The 14,912-nt window shown below is 38.3% G+C and overlaps 1 protein-coding gene across 3 annotated transcripts in view; it reads right to left on the bottom strand.

Moving 5' to 3' along the window:
• Positions 1-393: 393 nt before the first annotated feature.
• The window catches only part of GPM6A (glycoprotein M6A), a 301,542-nt gene continuing 287,023 nt past the window's right edge, over positions 394-14,912 (bottom strand). For all 3 annotated transcript variants that reach the window (XM_067551709.1, XM_067551707.1, XM_067551708.1), the window contains 4 exons: positions 13,173-13,326; positions 10,994-11,070; positions 9,969-10,034; positions 394-2,558 (listed from right to left, as the gene is read on the bottom strand). In XM_067551709.1, the coding sequence (XP_067407810.1) occupies positions 2,406-2,558; positions 9,969-10,034; positions 10,994-11,070; positions 13,173-13,326 (450 nt within the window). In that variant the 3' untranslated portion in view covers positions 394-2,405. The remainder of the gene's footprint in view (positions 2,559-9,968; positions 10,035-10,993; positions 11,071-13,172; positions 13,327-14,912) is intronic.

The raw sequence follows: 14,912 nt of genomic DNA, 5'->3' as shown, positions 1-14,912 counted from the left end.
AAAAAACAATTTAAATTATTTCCAAAACATTTCATTTTGACATTTTTTAAATGAAAAATTCCTGTTTTCTGGATCAAAATGTTTTTTCCTTTTGAAATGTAAGCTGATTGACTGAAAAAAGTTATAGAAAAAAGGCTGATGTTCAAATGAAACTTTCAGAAATTATCTACTTATTCCAGTCGATCTGTAAGAAAAATACCTGGAGTTTTCAGTTCGCAAATATTTTTACAATGTCAACTTTTCATCCCAATTCGAGATGGGAAATAATGTTGAACTCTTGAAAATATTCTCAAGATGAGAAAACCATTTTGCTGCCAGCACTAGTTAGTAGTCTCTTCCATCTCTAGATTCATACTGTACATACAAAAGAAGAAAGACATCAGGGACTACTAATAAGTACACAAAGTACACAAGTGTGTTTATTACATTTTTGCAAGCACTTTGTTCTACATTTCAAAAACGCCACCATCAAGCTGTTGGCACATTTATGTACAAAACAGATTAATCTTAATGCCTGTTACAAAGCATTCTTTGTGAAAATACAAACTCTAATATCAGAGAAAAGCCAAAAGCATCAACATCGTTACATGAGTTTAAAAGACAGTTTTAAAAATCATCACAAACCATTTAAGACACAAAACTGAAACACTACAATATAGAATCTGAAAGAGTTTCATAATACTTTTTGCAGAGCTGTAATACTGGTACTGGACATACCAGAAAACTGTTGACCTCGTAAGACAGTCTAAGCATAAAAAAACAAACAAAAGAAATTAAAAAATAAAACAAAACCAACCAACCCCAAATTAATCAACTAATGCTACTTAATGCATAATCATGCCACAAATAACTATAGTATTACCCTCTAGTTACTACAAGAATTGTTAAAAATCACTGATGATGCATGACTAGTAATAGTACAACCAAGAGTTTTACTCAAGAACTTTTATTAGAAATGCACTTACACTGAGAGAGAATTCACAATGATCCAATAAGTGCACAAACTATCTAGGATTTTAACACTGACAAAAATGTCTTGTCAGGCTACATCACTTTAAAAGACAATTTACAGCATTCTTGTAGCATTAGAAATAGGCAAAAACAAAAACCCCAAACACCAAATTTGGTCCAATAATACTGATTTTTATAGGGTTTTTTCTTAATACAGGTGCTTCCTTCAAATTGACATGACTTACCTTTCTGTTAATATTTTCTTATTCACAATAAAGGTTCAGATATATTTCTACACTTCCATACAATAAGCTCTGAAGTGGCCTTTTACCTCACTTTCACATAATGCAGATAAACCAGTATGTGTAGGAAAGCCGCAAGCCAAGCTGTTGCATTTATGGAAGCTTTCTTGAATATATCACATACAATACATGTATTGGTCAGACAGGTGCAATCCATTAAAATTTTTAAAGCAGGTAAAAAGACTTCTGAGTTGTAAGGTTGCTGTATTTTTGATATATCACTTTCATAAATGTAGCTAAGCAGTAATTGCTTACATCAACACATGAACAGCTCCAATTTAGCATAACCATTGTTGAATTACAAAGAGATCATTCTGCACAAACCTACGCATAGCTATATCACTTAGTTAACATTTGTCTATATACTTTAACTCTTTAAAGGTAACCGTGGTATAACATCCTTTAAACAGGCAAGAGGCCATGCACTATTTATTAGCACCACGGTCTGCATGCTCACAATATAAACAGGAATACTCACCAATAAAACTTTGAAAGAGAGAATATTCTTTAAGAACATCAACAATAATACAATTTTAACATAGATAAGAAGCACTTTTTTTTTTTTTTTACCTACTATTACAAATTTAGAAATTGCACCTTTGATTGTTTAAAATGTTCTTAGGACCCTCAATCAAGATGGACACTGGTCCATCTGGCAAGACTTCCAAATATGAAGGAAAGTCATCACTGTGTTTTCTCTAGATATTGTACATAATGTGCAATGGTCCCTTTGATGTATACCTGTAGTTAAAGTAGTTACTGAAATTAAAACTAAAAAGTATAAAAAGCTATCTTTTCAAAACCATATAAGAAACAATGCAAAAGGTGTTATGCATAACACATACAAAGTGATTAAAAAAATCAAACACATCTCCGTATTTGACAATAGTTAGTATCCTTGATCGAACAGAAGTAATTAGCTTAAAAGAATTCGGGAAAGGCTGTTTAGGAGCTTTGCAGTAGAGAATGGTCACACAAACTATTAACTAATTAGGAAACCAAGTGCTAGACAACCAAAAATTGTACCCGGGTGATTTACAAGTCACCCTAACTATCTTTTGTGAGAAGCACTTTCATTTTTTAAAAATGGTTGGATGGCCTTTAGTTAAACAACAAAGCATTCAAATGTTAGAAAGTAAGACAAGGTTTCTCTTATGTGTACGCATTGAGCCGCTCTTTAGAGCGGGTAGAATGAATGTCATGAAGCTCTTGCTCCTCCTTTGACTTAATATCCTCATACTTTTGCATTCTGCAAGCATCTTTCACATAGGCCCAGTTAGCAGACAGAACCATGAGATAATGAACCTGTAAGAGAGGGGATGGGGAGTTAGTAACTAATTACATAAAAACAATATATTCAAAGTTGAAAAATGAAGATAATTATTTTTGGGTGGGATCAAAATGCATTGAGCAGAGCAAGTCAGGTTACAGCGGGGAAAAGTCGTGTAAATCTCACCTTTGCACTCCATTGATCTTGGGGCTATTCTAAGCATTGCTGTTCCCTCTGCACTGTGATAAAGCAGCTAGGGGCTGCTTTAATTTACATTTGGCTGCAGTGGCCACGAGGCCAAAATATAGCAGAGGATCAACATGGCATGGGGTGTCCCAGCCATGCCCCCCTTTTCCCTTTTTTGCTAGCAGCAAGGAAAGTGTGTGGCAAAAGAGCCCCTCCATCAGCCCTACATCACCATTACAATGAGGCCATGGATCTGGTTCAACCTAAGGTGAAGGTGATTTTTGAGGCAATAGAAATTGTATACTCTGAAGTAGATACCCATGTATCTGCTTGGCTTCTAGAAAGGCCAGAAATGCTTGAGGAACTGTCCTAACAGGTAGAACCTGGGAAACCGGTGGAGACATCTTTACAGAAAGCAAGGAGGCAAAGCGATCCTGAATTTGCTTGGGGTCCATGTCCTATCCTTTACCCTCTCCTACACAGGAGGAAAAGGAAAGGCTCATCTGTAAAGCAGACTTTCATGTTAACTACCGGCTTCAAGAGAACACAGTAACTCTCCACAGTCCCGTAACAGTGCACCTAGCCTCATCAGCCACAACAAAAGCCAAAGAATTTTAACTCAACTGTGTTCCCTCCAAACAAGGGTACAAGAAAAGTGTCTAGCTAGCCACTCTTAGTAGTCTGCCAGGGTCTCTGATGACGTCTGGGTTGCCTGGAACACACCTGGGTGCTGAGCATTGTTTGTTGGGGCTACAAATAAGTGTCTCAAAATATCATAAGCATTCCCACTGTACATGGGTGCTATGGTATACCAGTCCCCACTGGTATCTGGTAACATACTGGGTGTACCATGAGCTCAAAGCTGTAGGTACTCCAAGCACTAGGCTTTACAGGCTCCAACTCTCAGAAAGTTCTCCAAAACACTGACATTTGGACTGCCAGAATATCCTAGTCACAACTGCTTTAATGGTTACAGTAAACAAACCAAGCAGAAGTTTCTAAGCCAGCCCCTAGGAGCAGTTCAGTACAAGGTAGGAAGTCGGGTGCCAGTGATATTCTCTCCAAGCCATGCCTCTCTCAGAGACATTCACACAATGGCCTTCATATCTCACTATCAGAATTCAGTCTTTTCATCCATACTCTTATAGGGGCTAGTCTGCTTGGTTCTTCTGCTTGCTAGTGTAAGGCACTGCAGGTCTAGAACTGGGTTCTGCAGCACCTGCCTAATGTCACCACCTAGCACCTGTGTAACGGACATACTCAACAGATCCAAGCGTGTTCTCCAGCTTCTTTAGGGGATGCCTTCTCCATAGTGTACGTCCAATTCCAGGACGTACCCAATTCAGGGAACCGGACCCTCCATGGAATGAGTATGTGTGCTGGACAGCTGTCAAGTGCAATAATTTGAATCTAATCTCCTACCCTGTCCACTGAGTTGCTGTGAATAAGGCAAAAAAACCTCACCCCACCCTGGCCAATCTGGCAGTGAGGGGAAAATTCCTTCTCAGCCCAAAGAAGGTAACTAGCATGATACCACAGACGACTCGAAAAACCAAATCCTATGCTAAACTCAGGAGAGGGAGCTGCTTGTCTGACAGGCAACGGTAGCCAGATCGTAGAGAAAAGGGCTCATATAGCCTCCCGTCTGTTGCACAGTAACCAACAGTCTTCCTCAAAGCTCCTGCCTCTTTCCTTGCAAGCAACCTCCCTCTCCCAAATCATAAAAACACTATTCTGGTGAAGGAGTAAACCCTCCTTAAAGGGAAACAGCCCTTTTCATTCCTGAGTATCAAGACAATGATGTGCAGAAAGAATAGCAAATATGGCAGGTGACCAGCTTGGCTTAAACAAAGACATCTTCGGTGAGTTTAAACACAAAAAGGAAGCTTACAAGAAGTGGAAGCTTGGTCAGATGACTCGGAAGGAGTATAAAGATACTGCTCGAGCATACAGGAGTGAAATCAGGGAGGCCAAATCACAATTGTAGTTGCAGATGGCAAAGGACGTGAAGGGTAACAAGAAAGGTTTCTACAGGTACGTTAGTAACAAGAAGAAGGTCAGGGAAAGTGTGGGTACCTTACAGAATGGGGGAGGCAACCTAGTGATAGATGATGTGAAAAAAGCTGAAGTACTGAATGCTTTTTTGGCCTCTATCTTCACAGACAAGGTCAGCTCCCAGACTACTGCACTGCGCAACACAGAATGGGGAGATGGTGAGCAGCCCTTAGTGCTGAACGAACAGGTTCAGAATTATTTAGAAAGGCTGGACATGCACAAGTCTATGGGGTAGGATGCAATGCATCCGAGGGTGCTGAGAGAGTTGGCTGTTGTGATTGCAGAGCCATTGGCCATTATCTTTGAAAACTCTTGGCAATTGCGGGATGTCCCAGATGACTGGAGAAAGGCAAATATTGTGCCCATCTTCAAAAAAGGGAAGGAGGAGGATCTGGGGAACTACAGGCTGGTCAGCCTCTGCTGGCTTACACAAAAAGGTTCCCTAGTGCATGTTAATGTATTACTGTTTGAAACAGGACAGGAAGTTAGTGTGCATCATGCTAGTGCACACTAGAATTTACACCCCTTTGGTCTGGACTAAATCACTGTGTAAACAAGCCTTAAGGCAGTCTGCAAAGAATGCAGAATGGTGTCCTAAACTCAGACAAGAGACCATCTCCTCCTTAAGCATGAGGCAGGAAACAGCTAGGGACTCTGCTAGCACAGAGCTTAGAAATTAGATGCAAACCTTCCTGTGTCATCACCTGCCTGAAGGGCAGAGAATAAGAAAGTATTCCCTCTTTTGCACCCAAGAGAAACCACGCAATAAAAACCTATGTTTCATGAACAAAACACATAATAGTGTAGTTGCATGAGTGTATCTGAGAGCAGAATTTGTCACTTGGTGTCACTCCATGGCTGCTGTTCAGTTCATAGACCAAATACTGTCCTCAGAGACATGCACTCAATTCCCACTGACATCAGCTGAAGCTGTCTGTGCCTATTTGCAGGCAGAATTTTACCCTGTGCACTTAGTCTTTGGTCGTCTTAATCATTTTCTATTGGAACAGGTGCACGCAATAGTAGCCCCAAAATGGCATTATCTATAACTAATATGATGAAACTAATACATCTCTCTGCAACTACCACAATTACATTCACTGATTTTTATGGAAATAATGGTTCATGGTAAAATTGACTGATAAATTAAAAAAAACCCCCAAATTAGCTTACTGAACACAAAGTGAGCATGAACACGGAATGGCAGACAAGAATAAACACAAATGGGCTCTCTTAGCCAAGCGATGATAAGAGTGGCAGAGGAAGAATATGCTGAGCAGGGGTCCTGGAGTGAAAAAGTCATGATATTGTCCCGATATTGCTGAACTCCATGGGTGCTTAGAAGTGGCAGTAGCTACACATGCCAGTGTATGTAGGTAGGTAAAACCAAACACCCACACTACCACAACATACCCCAATGAGCTGTGGAGAACTGAGGTCAACACTGGCCACCTTAGTGCTATCACACCTGGAGTACTGGCAACCTACTATTGTTCCTTCCTGGCTACTGCATCGCAGGAGCGGGGCTCCTGATACCCTATTACCTCCACTCTCTTTAGATGACCCACTCAGGCTACTGATAATATAACCTGTAATGTTTTTTTTACTGACACCTGGAAACCTCTATCAGTCTTTGCGTAAATATCTAAACAGTTTAAATACTCTTACACTCCCTTAAAATAATTTGTCCTTATCAGAAACGATCCCTTTCCCTCACCTTCTTTGCCACATCCCTTATCTCTTATAAATTATTTCCATCTTTTGTTACTATAACTACTTTAGGAAAATTAAAAATTCTAGCACAAGAGCAAACAATGCATTCACTTGCTTTAAATAGCTACTTAGAAAGCAATTCTCTTCAGTTCATGAATTAGAAATAGAGGGAAATGTCAGAGAAAATATATAATCTTCTCTATTGAATATATTAAAGCTTTCTCCAGTTAATTAGAGTGCTCTGTCCAGAAATTTAACATTAAATTATTTTTATTGCCCTTAGATAAAATAATATTTCTTTGGCAAAGTGGTGAGAGAAGAACACTTAGTTAATTACTTTTTCCTCAAGCCGCATCAAATCTTTCCAGAAACACCTGCTGTGACTTTGGGTTCAGACAAGATTTGTTTGCAGCCATTCAGTGAGCTGCTACTTTTCCCTGTTGGCTATTGCCTTGGGCTCCACCATCTAATCTTTCATGTTAAAAAAAAATATTTAACCCCACTTAAATCCTTTACGTCTGTGAAGAAAACCTTCAAAGCATGAGCCAAGTATAAACTGACGTAATTATATTGACTTGAATCTGTTGACAGCTTGAGAGTAACTTTGAGAGACGTTCCAGAGGGGTAGCCGTGTTAGTCTGTATACAGCAAAAACAACGAGAGTTCTGTGGCACTTTGAGCTTCCCTAATACATTTCAATTAAATGTTGACTCTGAAGCCTAACAATGGCACTATTAATGTAAATGTAGCTAAGTATTTTGCTGCTGATCAAACTACACAAGAAAAAATGAGGGACACACTGCCTTATAAGATCTGCACAATCAGCTGTGCATGCTGTCTCAGTCTGGCTGTGATGAAGCTGTGGCTATAGTTTAGGGGATTACCACTTAAAAATGCAACCTGCCTACACTGTCTTACTCAGAATAGCTGTTTCTAAAGAAACATTAGAAGTGATCATACTTGAAAGTTATGTGAGGGGAGTAACTAATTCAGAAGTGGTGTGTGTTCTGTGTGATTGACACAGCAGCATAGAGGGGCTATTATCAGAGATGGTTAAATTGGTTTGGGAAGGACTGAGAAGTCATCCACTCCCCAAACATAACCTGAACTTCATTTCAGGGTCAGATATGTCCCAGCTCCCACTGGGACTATTGCGCTATGGTGGGACCTAGCAATCTCTCTGCAGGACCCCATTGATGCTCTGTCCTTCCTATGTTTGGAGCTGCTCTGTGCCTTCCTTTCTATTTATTTCTCAGGCTATGCTGCATGCCTATGGGACATCTCCCCTTTTACAGGAAGATATGTGCCATGGGGCAGAAGGCAGGACAACCCCCACTACGGCTCCTGCCACCAAAAAATGTGTGGAGAAAACAAAGATATGGGATTTGAGGCTTGTTTTATGCAAGTGGGGAGTCTAAATGATGATCGACAATAGGGCAAAATTGGTGGTTTGGATAAAGCAGCATTCCCTCTAAGGAATTGAGTACAAAGGCTGGGAGCCAAAAATGCCTAAGTTCAAACCTTCTCTGCCACAAATTCACTGTGCAGCCTCAGACTAAAACTACTTCCCTATTTCCCAAGGATATTGTAAATATGAATTAGTTAACTTTTACACAGTGCTTGGAAAATATAAAACAATAGGCAAGTGCTAAGTGTTTAGTTCAGAGAAGTATTCAAAAGTTCAACTAACAATAAGGATCCTTTTAAGAATTTCCCATCACTAGAAAATATAGCTTAGAGCAGCAATGCAGTGGAAATATAATTTTCTCTTTAAAATGTTATGGCATTAATATTCTGGCTACTGTTTCTTCTTGATGCAGAAAAGTCTGCTTTTGGAAGAGCTGAGAGTAAATCAATTAAATCCATTAGTGTAATATAAAATACCGACACAGTACTTTTCATCTTGAAGCAATTAAATATATTTTTAAACATTAATTAATCTCCATGCTACTCTGTCACAGCAGCAGATGTAGCAAAATGTCCTGTATTGTAGATGTAGAAACTGAGGCACAGAAGTTGATTTGCGCAACAAGTTTACTAGTTCAGTCCACTAGATCATACTCCTCTCTCTGCAGCAGACTTGAACAGTGGAACAAGGATAAAATACTTTATAGTGTTAGGATTGTGTGAAAAGAAAATCACTACCACTGAAATGACAAAAAAAGTACATCTTCAATTTGTAGTGATGAACAGTTTAGTGATGAAGAGTGTAATGATGCAATGTAGTGATGAACAGTTTAATAATGAACTGGTTTGGTGTAAATGAAAAATAGTTTTCATAGGTGAAAAAATAATCACTAAAAAGCATTATTCTTAATAAACTTGGACTAGATTAATAGGATTAGATTTTTATTAGTAAATGTCAATAAACGTTGATTTCACTGTACATGCACAAACTGATGAAAAAATATTTCCATCTATGAAAATGAAAATTTATAGATAGGTAAAGTATGAGAAATGCTGCTTAAGAACTTCTTAGAGTTTGATTTAAGGCAATGTGACAGGTCATGTTGACAATTCATGTTTTAACAGTGATAAAGCTTTAACTTTTTGAATCTCAGTGTCTACTGTCATTAAATAATTATTGTCTGATCACTCCACATTGCCTCCCCCCATAATGCCTGCAACTTTGAACATTTAAATCAATAAATATCTTTTAAAAATGCTTAAAAATAAACATTGATATTATCTGTTGAAAATGGTAAAAATATAAAAATTGAATTCTCCCAAGCCTAATTATTAATCATGTTTATTGCAGTGGTGCCCCAAGCCCCCACTGTGCTAGGCACTGTACAGACTCAGAATAGCAGACAGGTCCCCACCCCCAAAGACGTTACAATCTAACTAGCCAAGGCAGATGAAGGGCAAGGGATGTAGAACACACACACATACTTCATGACAAAAATAGCATACTGTAGAGATAATTTTGGAATGAATTATGTTATATTTTTTGGGAAAATGCTAACATGTTCATATCAATAAACAATGTTCACTGGCAAAAATGGCAATATTTCCTCCCAGACAAAATCTAAGAGCTCATGGTCAAGCTCTTCCTCAATTTCTGCAAAAGGGTGTTTATTATTAACATCAGCAGCATAGCTGAAAATGAAAAGGAAGAGACGGTAGACAGGTATGTGCACACAGAGCAGGGCATGAGGAAGAAAAAGTTCAGTGGTTTGGGTCTGGGGTTTTCCCAAGAAACCCTTCTAAACACAGCAAGGGAACAGATATTTAAAGGATTTTTTATATTAAAAAACCAGCATATGCTGTTTAAAGGAGGCTGTATCATAAAATAGCATTTTTAAATTAATAATTAAAAAAAAAAACTTAGTTAACAGTATCCCTTTAAATTCACATGCCTTCTTTCTTCTAGTAGTAATTGAATGTATTTTCTGGCTACTAATTCTACTATTGACAGTAATGTATGAGCAGGGTAGGTCAGTGATTTAGATGTGGCTGTATGATCAGGGGCAGTGTCTCTGATAGCTTACCATAGCAATGACTGCTGCTCCAGCTCCAGCAAGTGCCACAATGAACAAATGGAATGTCATGTTTAGCTGTAAAGGGGACAAAGAAAACACATTTCATAGTGATAACTCTACATGGCAACGAAACAAAAAGTTAACATCTGACAGAGCAAATAACTACTTTTCTGCTGCCATTGTTCTGCAGAAGTTAATGATTTCAGTAATATGTTTGACCAAATTCACTGTTGGCATGGTGTAGGTAGCTATGAAACTATAGTGCTTTTATTTTCAGTGTACTACCCTTGAAAATTTCTAATAACTCTGTGTGGGTGCAGAAACTCCAGCCATTTTGTTTTCACAGTTGCTGTAGCCTGTAACTAAAGAGATTTACACATACTGGGTGAAATCCTGGCCCATTAAAGTCTATGACAAAACTCCTATTGATTTCAGAAGGGGCAGGATTTTAGCCAGTGTATTCATTTATGGAGACATTACTTTTGTTTGTTCATGTTGTTTTCTTTGATCTAAAATAATAATCTGAACTAAAAAACACGGTCTTTCTTTATGGAAAAAACAAAGTGCATAGCTCCATCAAAGTAATTGGAGTTATAGGCTCCTACATGAGTGGGGAAAAACGGTCCAATGAGTTTAAAAACATTACTGTTACAATATAAACATAATTTCTTCCAACTCCTTGTGCTGTCTGACTTTCTAACATAAGGACACTAGTGTTTTTCATACTTTCTTCTCACCATGTAGCAGATGCATTAAGCCTCAGTAAAATCTCGAATTAAAATGTTGAAGGTTTAATGGAATATTGGTTTTTTAAACCAAAAAATCAAAATGTAATTACAAAAATAATATCTGAAGAAACTATGCTGATTGAGTATGTTTGCTAGGGAAAAAGCAAAGAACTGAATTTTTTCCTTGTGCCTTCATTCTATCACTTTGCCTATGATTAAAGTGTAAGAGGAAACCATATGTGCCAGTTACTTCTTACCAAAATGACTGTTACGGATTTGGCAAAAAAACTTGGCCCATTTACTCACCTCAGTAGATTCACACATCCTCAGAAAATTTTCAGACGTGGTGCAAATCTTCTTTTCCTCTCCAATAGTTACAATACCTGAAGTACATAAAATACGAACTAGATTTAGTATGCAAAGTATTCAGTAGATTTGTTCAGCTGAGCTGGGGAATCTAAATTCTTGGCTGTTAGGTAGAAGAAACCAACTGTGGCTCATATTTTACACAACAAAGAAAACAACCTCTTAGGTCTTCAATTACTCTCTCTCATTGTCATGAAGCTGATATGTTACCCTTTAGATAACAGTTTGAATAGAAACAACACACAGAATGATTCCTCAACCCATTTTTTAAATTTTCATATTGGATTTGATTAATTCCAACTAACGGGTATTCATGTGTTGGAAAATAACTTTCATCCACTGCGCATATTAGGTCTGCTGGCACATTTGAAAACATTCTCTACCCTTATGCTGAGGAATGTACCAGAGTCACGATCCAAATTTGCTTGCCTGGTGCAAAGCGTCTGTTAGAGGCTATAAAAGTATGTTACCCAGAGGTAATCATCTGTTGATAATGAATGTAGCTGCTGCCAGTGATGGAAACAAGAAGCCTGTTGTACTGTTCACTTTAGCACGCGACAAGATACTAAATCATAGATTAGCCTGTTGAAAACAACTGTATTACTTTGGAAAAGAGCCTTCCCTGTGTGGGATCAGTGGGTTTTTTTTTTTTGCAGGACTTACAGACCAGATGGAAACTGGAAGGATTATATAAATAAAATACAGATGCAAACATTAATGAAACAAATGCCCCAGACAGCATTTCCAGAGATAAATATTGAATGTCTCTCAAATAACTTATATTTTGGGGAGCAAAATAAGACTAGCTATTATTGAATCAAAACAGTCAGAAATGGAAAAGAGCAATCCACGGAATCATCAAGTCTATTTCTTCCAGATTTGGAAATAGACCTGTTGCCTGAATGATATTAAGGCACTCTCTTTCTTCCACTACTGCTAAGACTAACAGCTAGTCTTATTTTGCTCCCCAAAAGATAAGTTATTTGAAAGACATTTAAAGATCAATGTTTATCTCTGCAAATGCTGTCTGGGACTTTTGTTTTGTTAATGTTTGCATCTGTATTTTGTTTATACAATCCTTACAGTTTCCATCTGGTTTGTAACAGATAGGCAAAAGAGCAACAGGAAGAGGTTTAGAACAGACTAAGCAGAGACTAAGGCAGGCAGAGTACAGATATTCTCCTTGCAAAGCACAAGAACCATGCGCCTGTCTCCTCCCAGTCAGAGAAGGGATACTGAGACATGGCAAGGGAATGACTTAAGAATGTACTCAGTTTAAAGCTGTGCCTCTCCTTCCTTGTCATCTATGCCATTCTAATACCTGCAGATGTTTACCATTGCCCACTTCAGCACTGTCTCCCTCCTTATTTCAGTCTCAACTTCTCCTTATAGCTTATCTCTTTCATCTCCTTTATCTTAGGTTGCTCTTCTGTGAATACACTCCAGTTGTTGCCATCTGCCTAAACTGACCAGAATTAGATGCAGTTTTCCAGCCGCAGACTCACTACTGCCATTATCACCAAGATGGTATTCGTTTCCAAATAATAAGTGATACCACTGTGTATACAGATCAACATTATGTTTTTATGCTGTATTGCATTGCAAGCTTATTGCTAATTTTCTGTCTATTGCTGCCCCTACAGTAAGTCTTTTTTGGTATTACTGCTTTCCAATACCCCATCCCCTACTGTATATCTGTGTTTCATATTGTTTTCCTTATATGTAGCAAGTTGAATTTTTCCTGGCTGACTGTCATATTCTTATTTCCTGTTCATCTTTCTAGTTTCTCTCAGCCTTTTTGCATGATTTCATTATTTTCAATGTTCTTTGCAATAACTCCAATTTTAGTGATGGTTATGAATTTAACTGATGTGTCTTAAATCTGCACACCATTGAAATGGTAGAATATAGCAAGGGGAAAAAACTGTAATATTTTCTTTTTACTGTTTTCATTGGTCGGAACGAAATACATATTCTGTACCTACCTGTAAGATGTTAGACAAAATTTTGGAAGCATCAAGGGTTTGCAGATAACATTCCAAACAAATATTTTAAAAAGGCTGCTTTGTTAACTGGGTCTGAAGTCTCGATTCATATTTAGCATCCATCATTCACCTACCAAACTGACGAAGGTCCAAGCAGAGATTAACCCCTTCCACTAAGGTGGTATTTCGGCAAATGGTCCACAGATTGAAGTACATGTAAACAGGCAGAGAGGTGAAAGCTGTAACCCCAAGCCAGGCCAACATGAAGATGTATGTCAGCATAATAAACTATAACAAATTCAAAGGAGAAAGAAAAACAAAAACAGCAGAACATTAAAAAAATTCTGAAATCAGAACAATATTCCATCACAAATACAGAACCAAAATGTCTGAAGCATTTTTAGTTTTGTCTTTTGTTGTTCGAAAGTCCCATTACTTTCTTTGTGTTAGACAGTCAGTTTGTGATTGGCCCAGAGTAAGGGGCAGTGCGCTATTGTGCTGGCCCTGGAGCAGCCCAGGAGTGAGATTATGGCTCCAGAGCTCCCCACTACACCAGGTCTATACCTGATCCACCATACATCACATGATGTCCTGGGGCAACTACCTCACTGGGCACCATGGGGACAGTGCAGAGCCAGCTCTCTACTCCTCCTCTCCCCCCACCCACCTGTGGGAGCAGAGGATGTAGTGGCTCTCGTGCAAATAACTGATGAAGGAATGTAAGGGGGCTCCTTGTGCCCACATATGACTCTATGCCACCTTGTGAGTTCAAGCCATGTTTTGGGCCGTAGTTAAGATTAATCACTTGTCATTACAAGCAAAGCATCTCACTGACTTCAATGTGTATTGGATCAGATCAATGAGGCACCTCTCATACATGTTTGCAAGCCTGGAGTCAAAACTAGTACAAGGGGCTTTCCCATTCTAAATAAACTGGAAAATGTCTCTCTATCACTAGGTAAAGCACTGAAGCATGTATTGTAAACTACGTTGAAGCAATGTGTTCTCTGAGTGCTATTTTTTTAACCTCCAGTTTCTAGAGCAGAGCAATTTAAAATTCTAGCTGTGAATCTATAGCAATCACTGAACTCTGACTTAAGATCTAGATCCCATGTTGGCACATGTAACATCTAGAAGCAGTGAGTGTGTTTCAGTGTCATAGTGCTGACAATCTCACACAACTAGTACAGAATTCCATTAATGATTGCCCTTTTCTTCTTTTGTACTGAAAAAGCAACCTTTGTAAAGACCAGGAAAACAATCACTGAACCTGCATTTCAACACGGGAGCCAAACACCCAAACTTTTGTGGCTTCAGAAATGGATATGGATCAAGATTTTGCAGTGCTACTGAATACTGAGGAACTAAAAATTTTTAACTTGTTTCTGAAAGAGTTCCACAGTCCTAATCACAGCCTAGAGCCCGAATCACTACAATGTATATTGAACACTGAATCTTAGAGGGAGCAACAAAAATAAGTAATGTTGGATGATCTTCCCCACAATCAAGGAAAAAGCTAGAACATAAAAGCAATGAGAAAAATAGCAACATGTTTTCTGGTTTCTCTAAAGAAAGTTCTCTTGCATCTGATAATCATTTTAAAACCCCAAATATAAATAGCCAGTATGTGGACTTTATATCTCTGTAACACTGTGGATACATTCCTGTCCATTTTATTATAATAAAAGGAAACTAAACATGGCTAGATGTAGAGTTGAGTATCATCTAAGAAGCAGTATGCTTACACCATAGACAAACCTGGCCCACCATGAGTAGAGTCTGTTTCTTACTTTTCCTCTACTAAATGAACTGATGAAAGACCAAAAGATAATGAAGAATCAAAAAAGAACTCCAGAACCTTGAAAGGATGGTGT

The sequence above is a fragment of the Emydura macquarii genome, unplaced genomic scaffold, assembly GCF_026122565.2.
Source record: "Emydura macquarii macquarii isolate MOO-44397 ecotype Brisbane River unplaced genomic scaffold, CSIRO-AGI_Emac_v2 contig_1363, whole genome shotgun sequence".
NCBI lineage: Eukaryota > Metazoa > Chordata > Testudines > Chelidae > Emydura > Emydura macquarii.
Note: the sequence above shows the minus strand (reverse complement) of the source record. Positions and strands in the feature narration are given on the sequence as shown.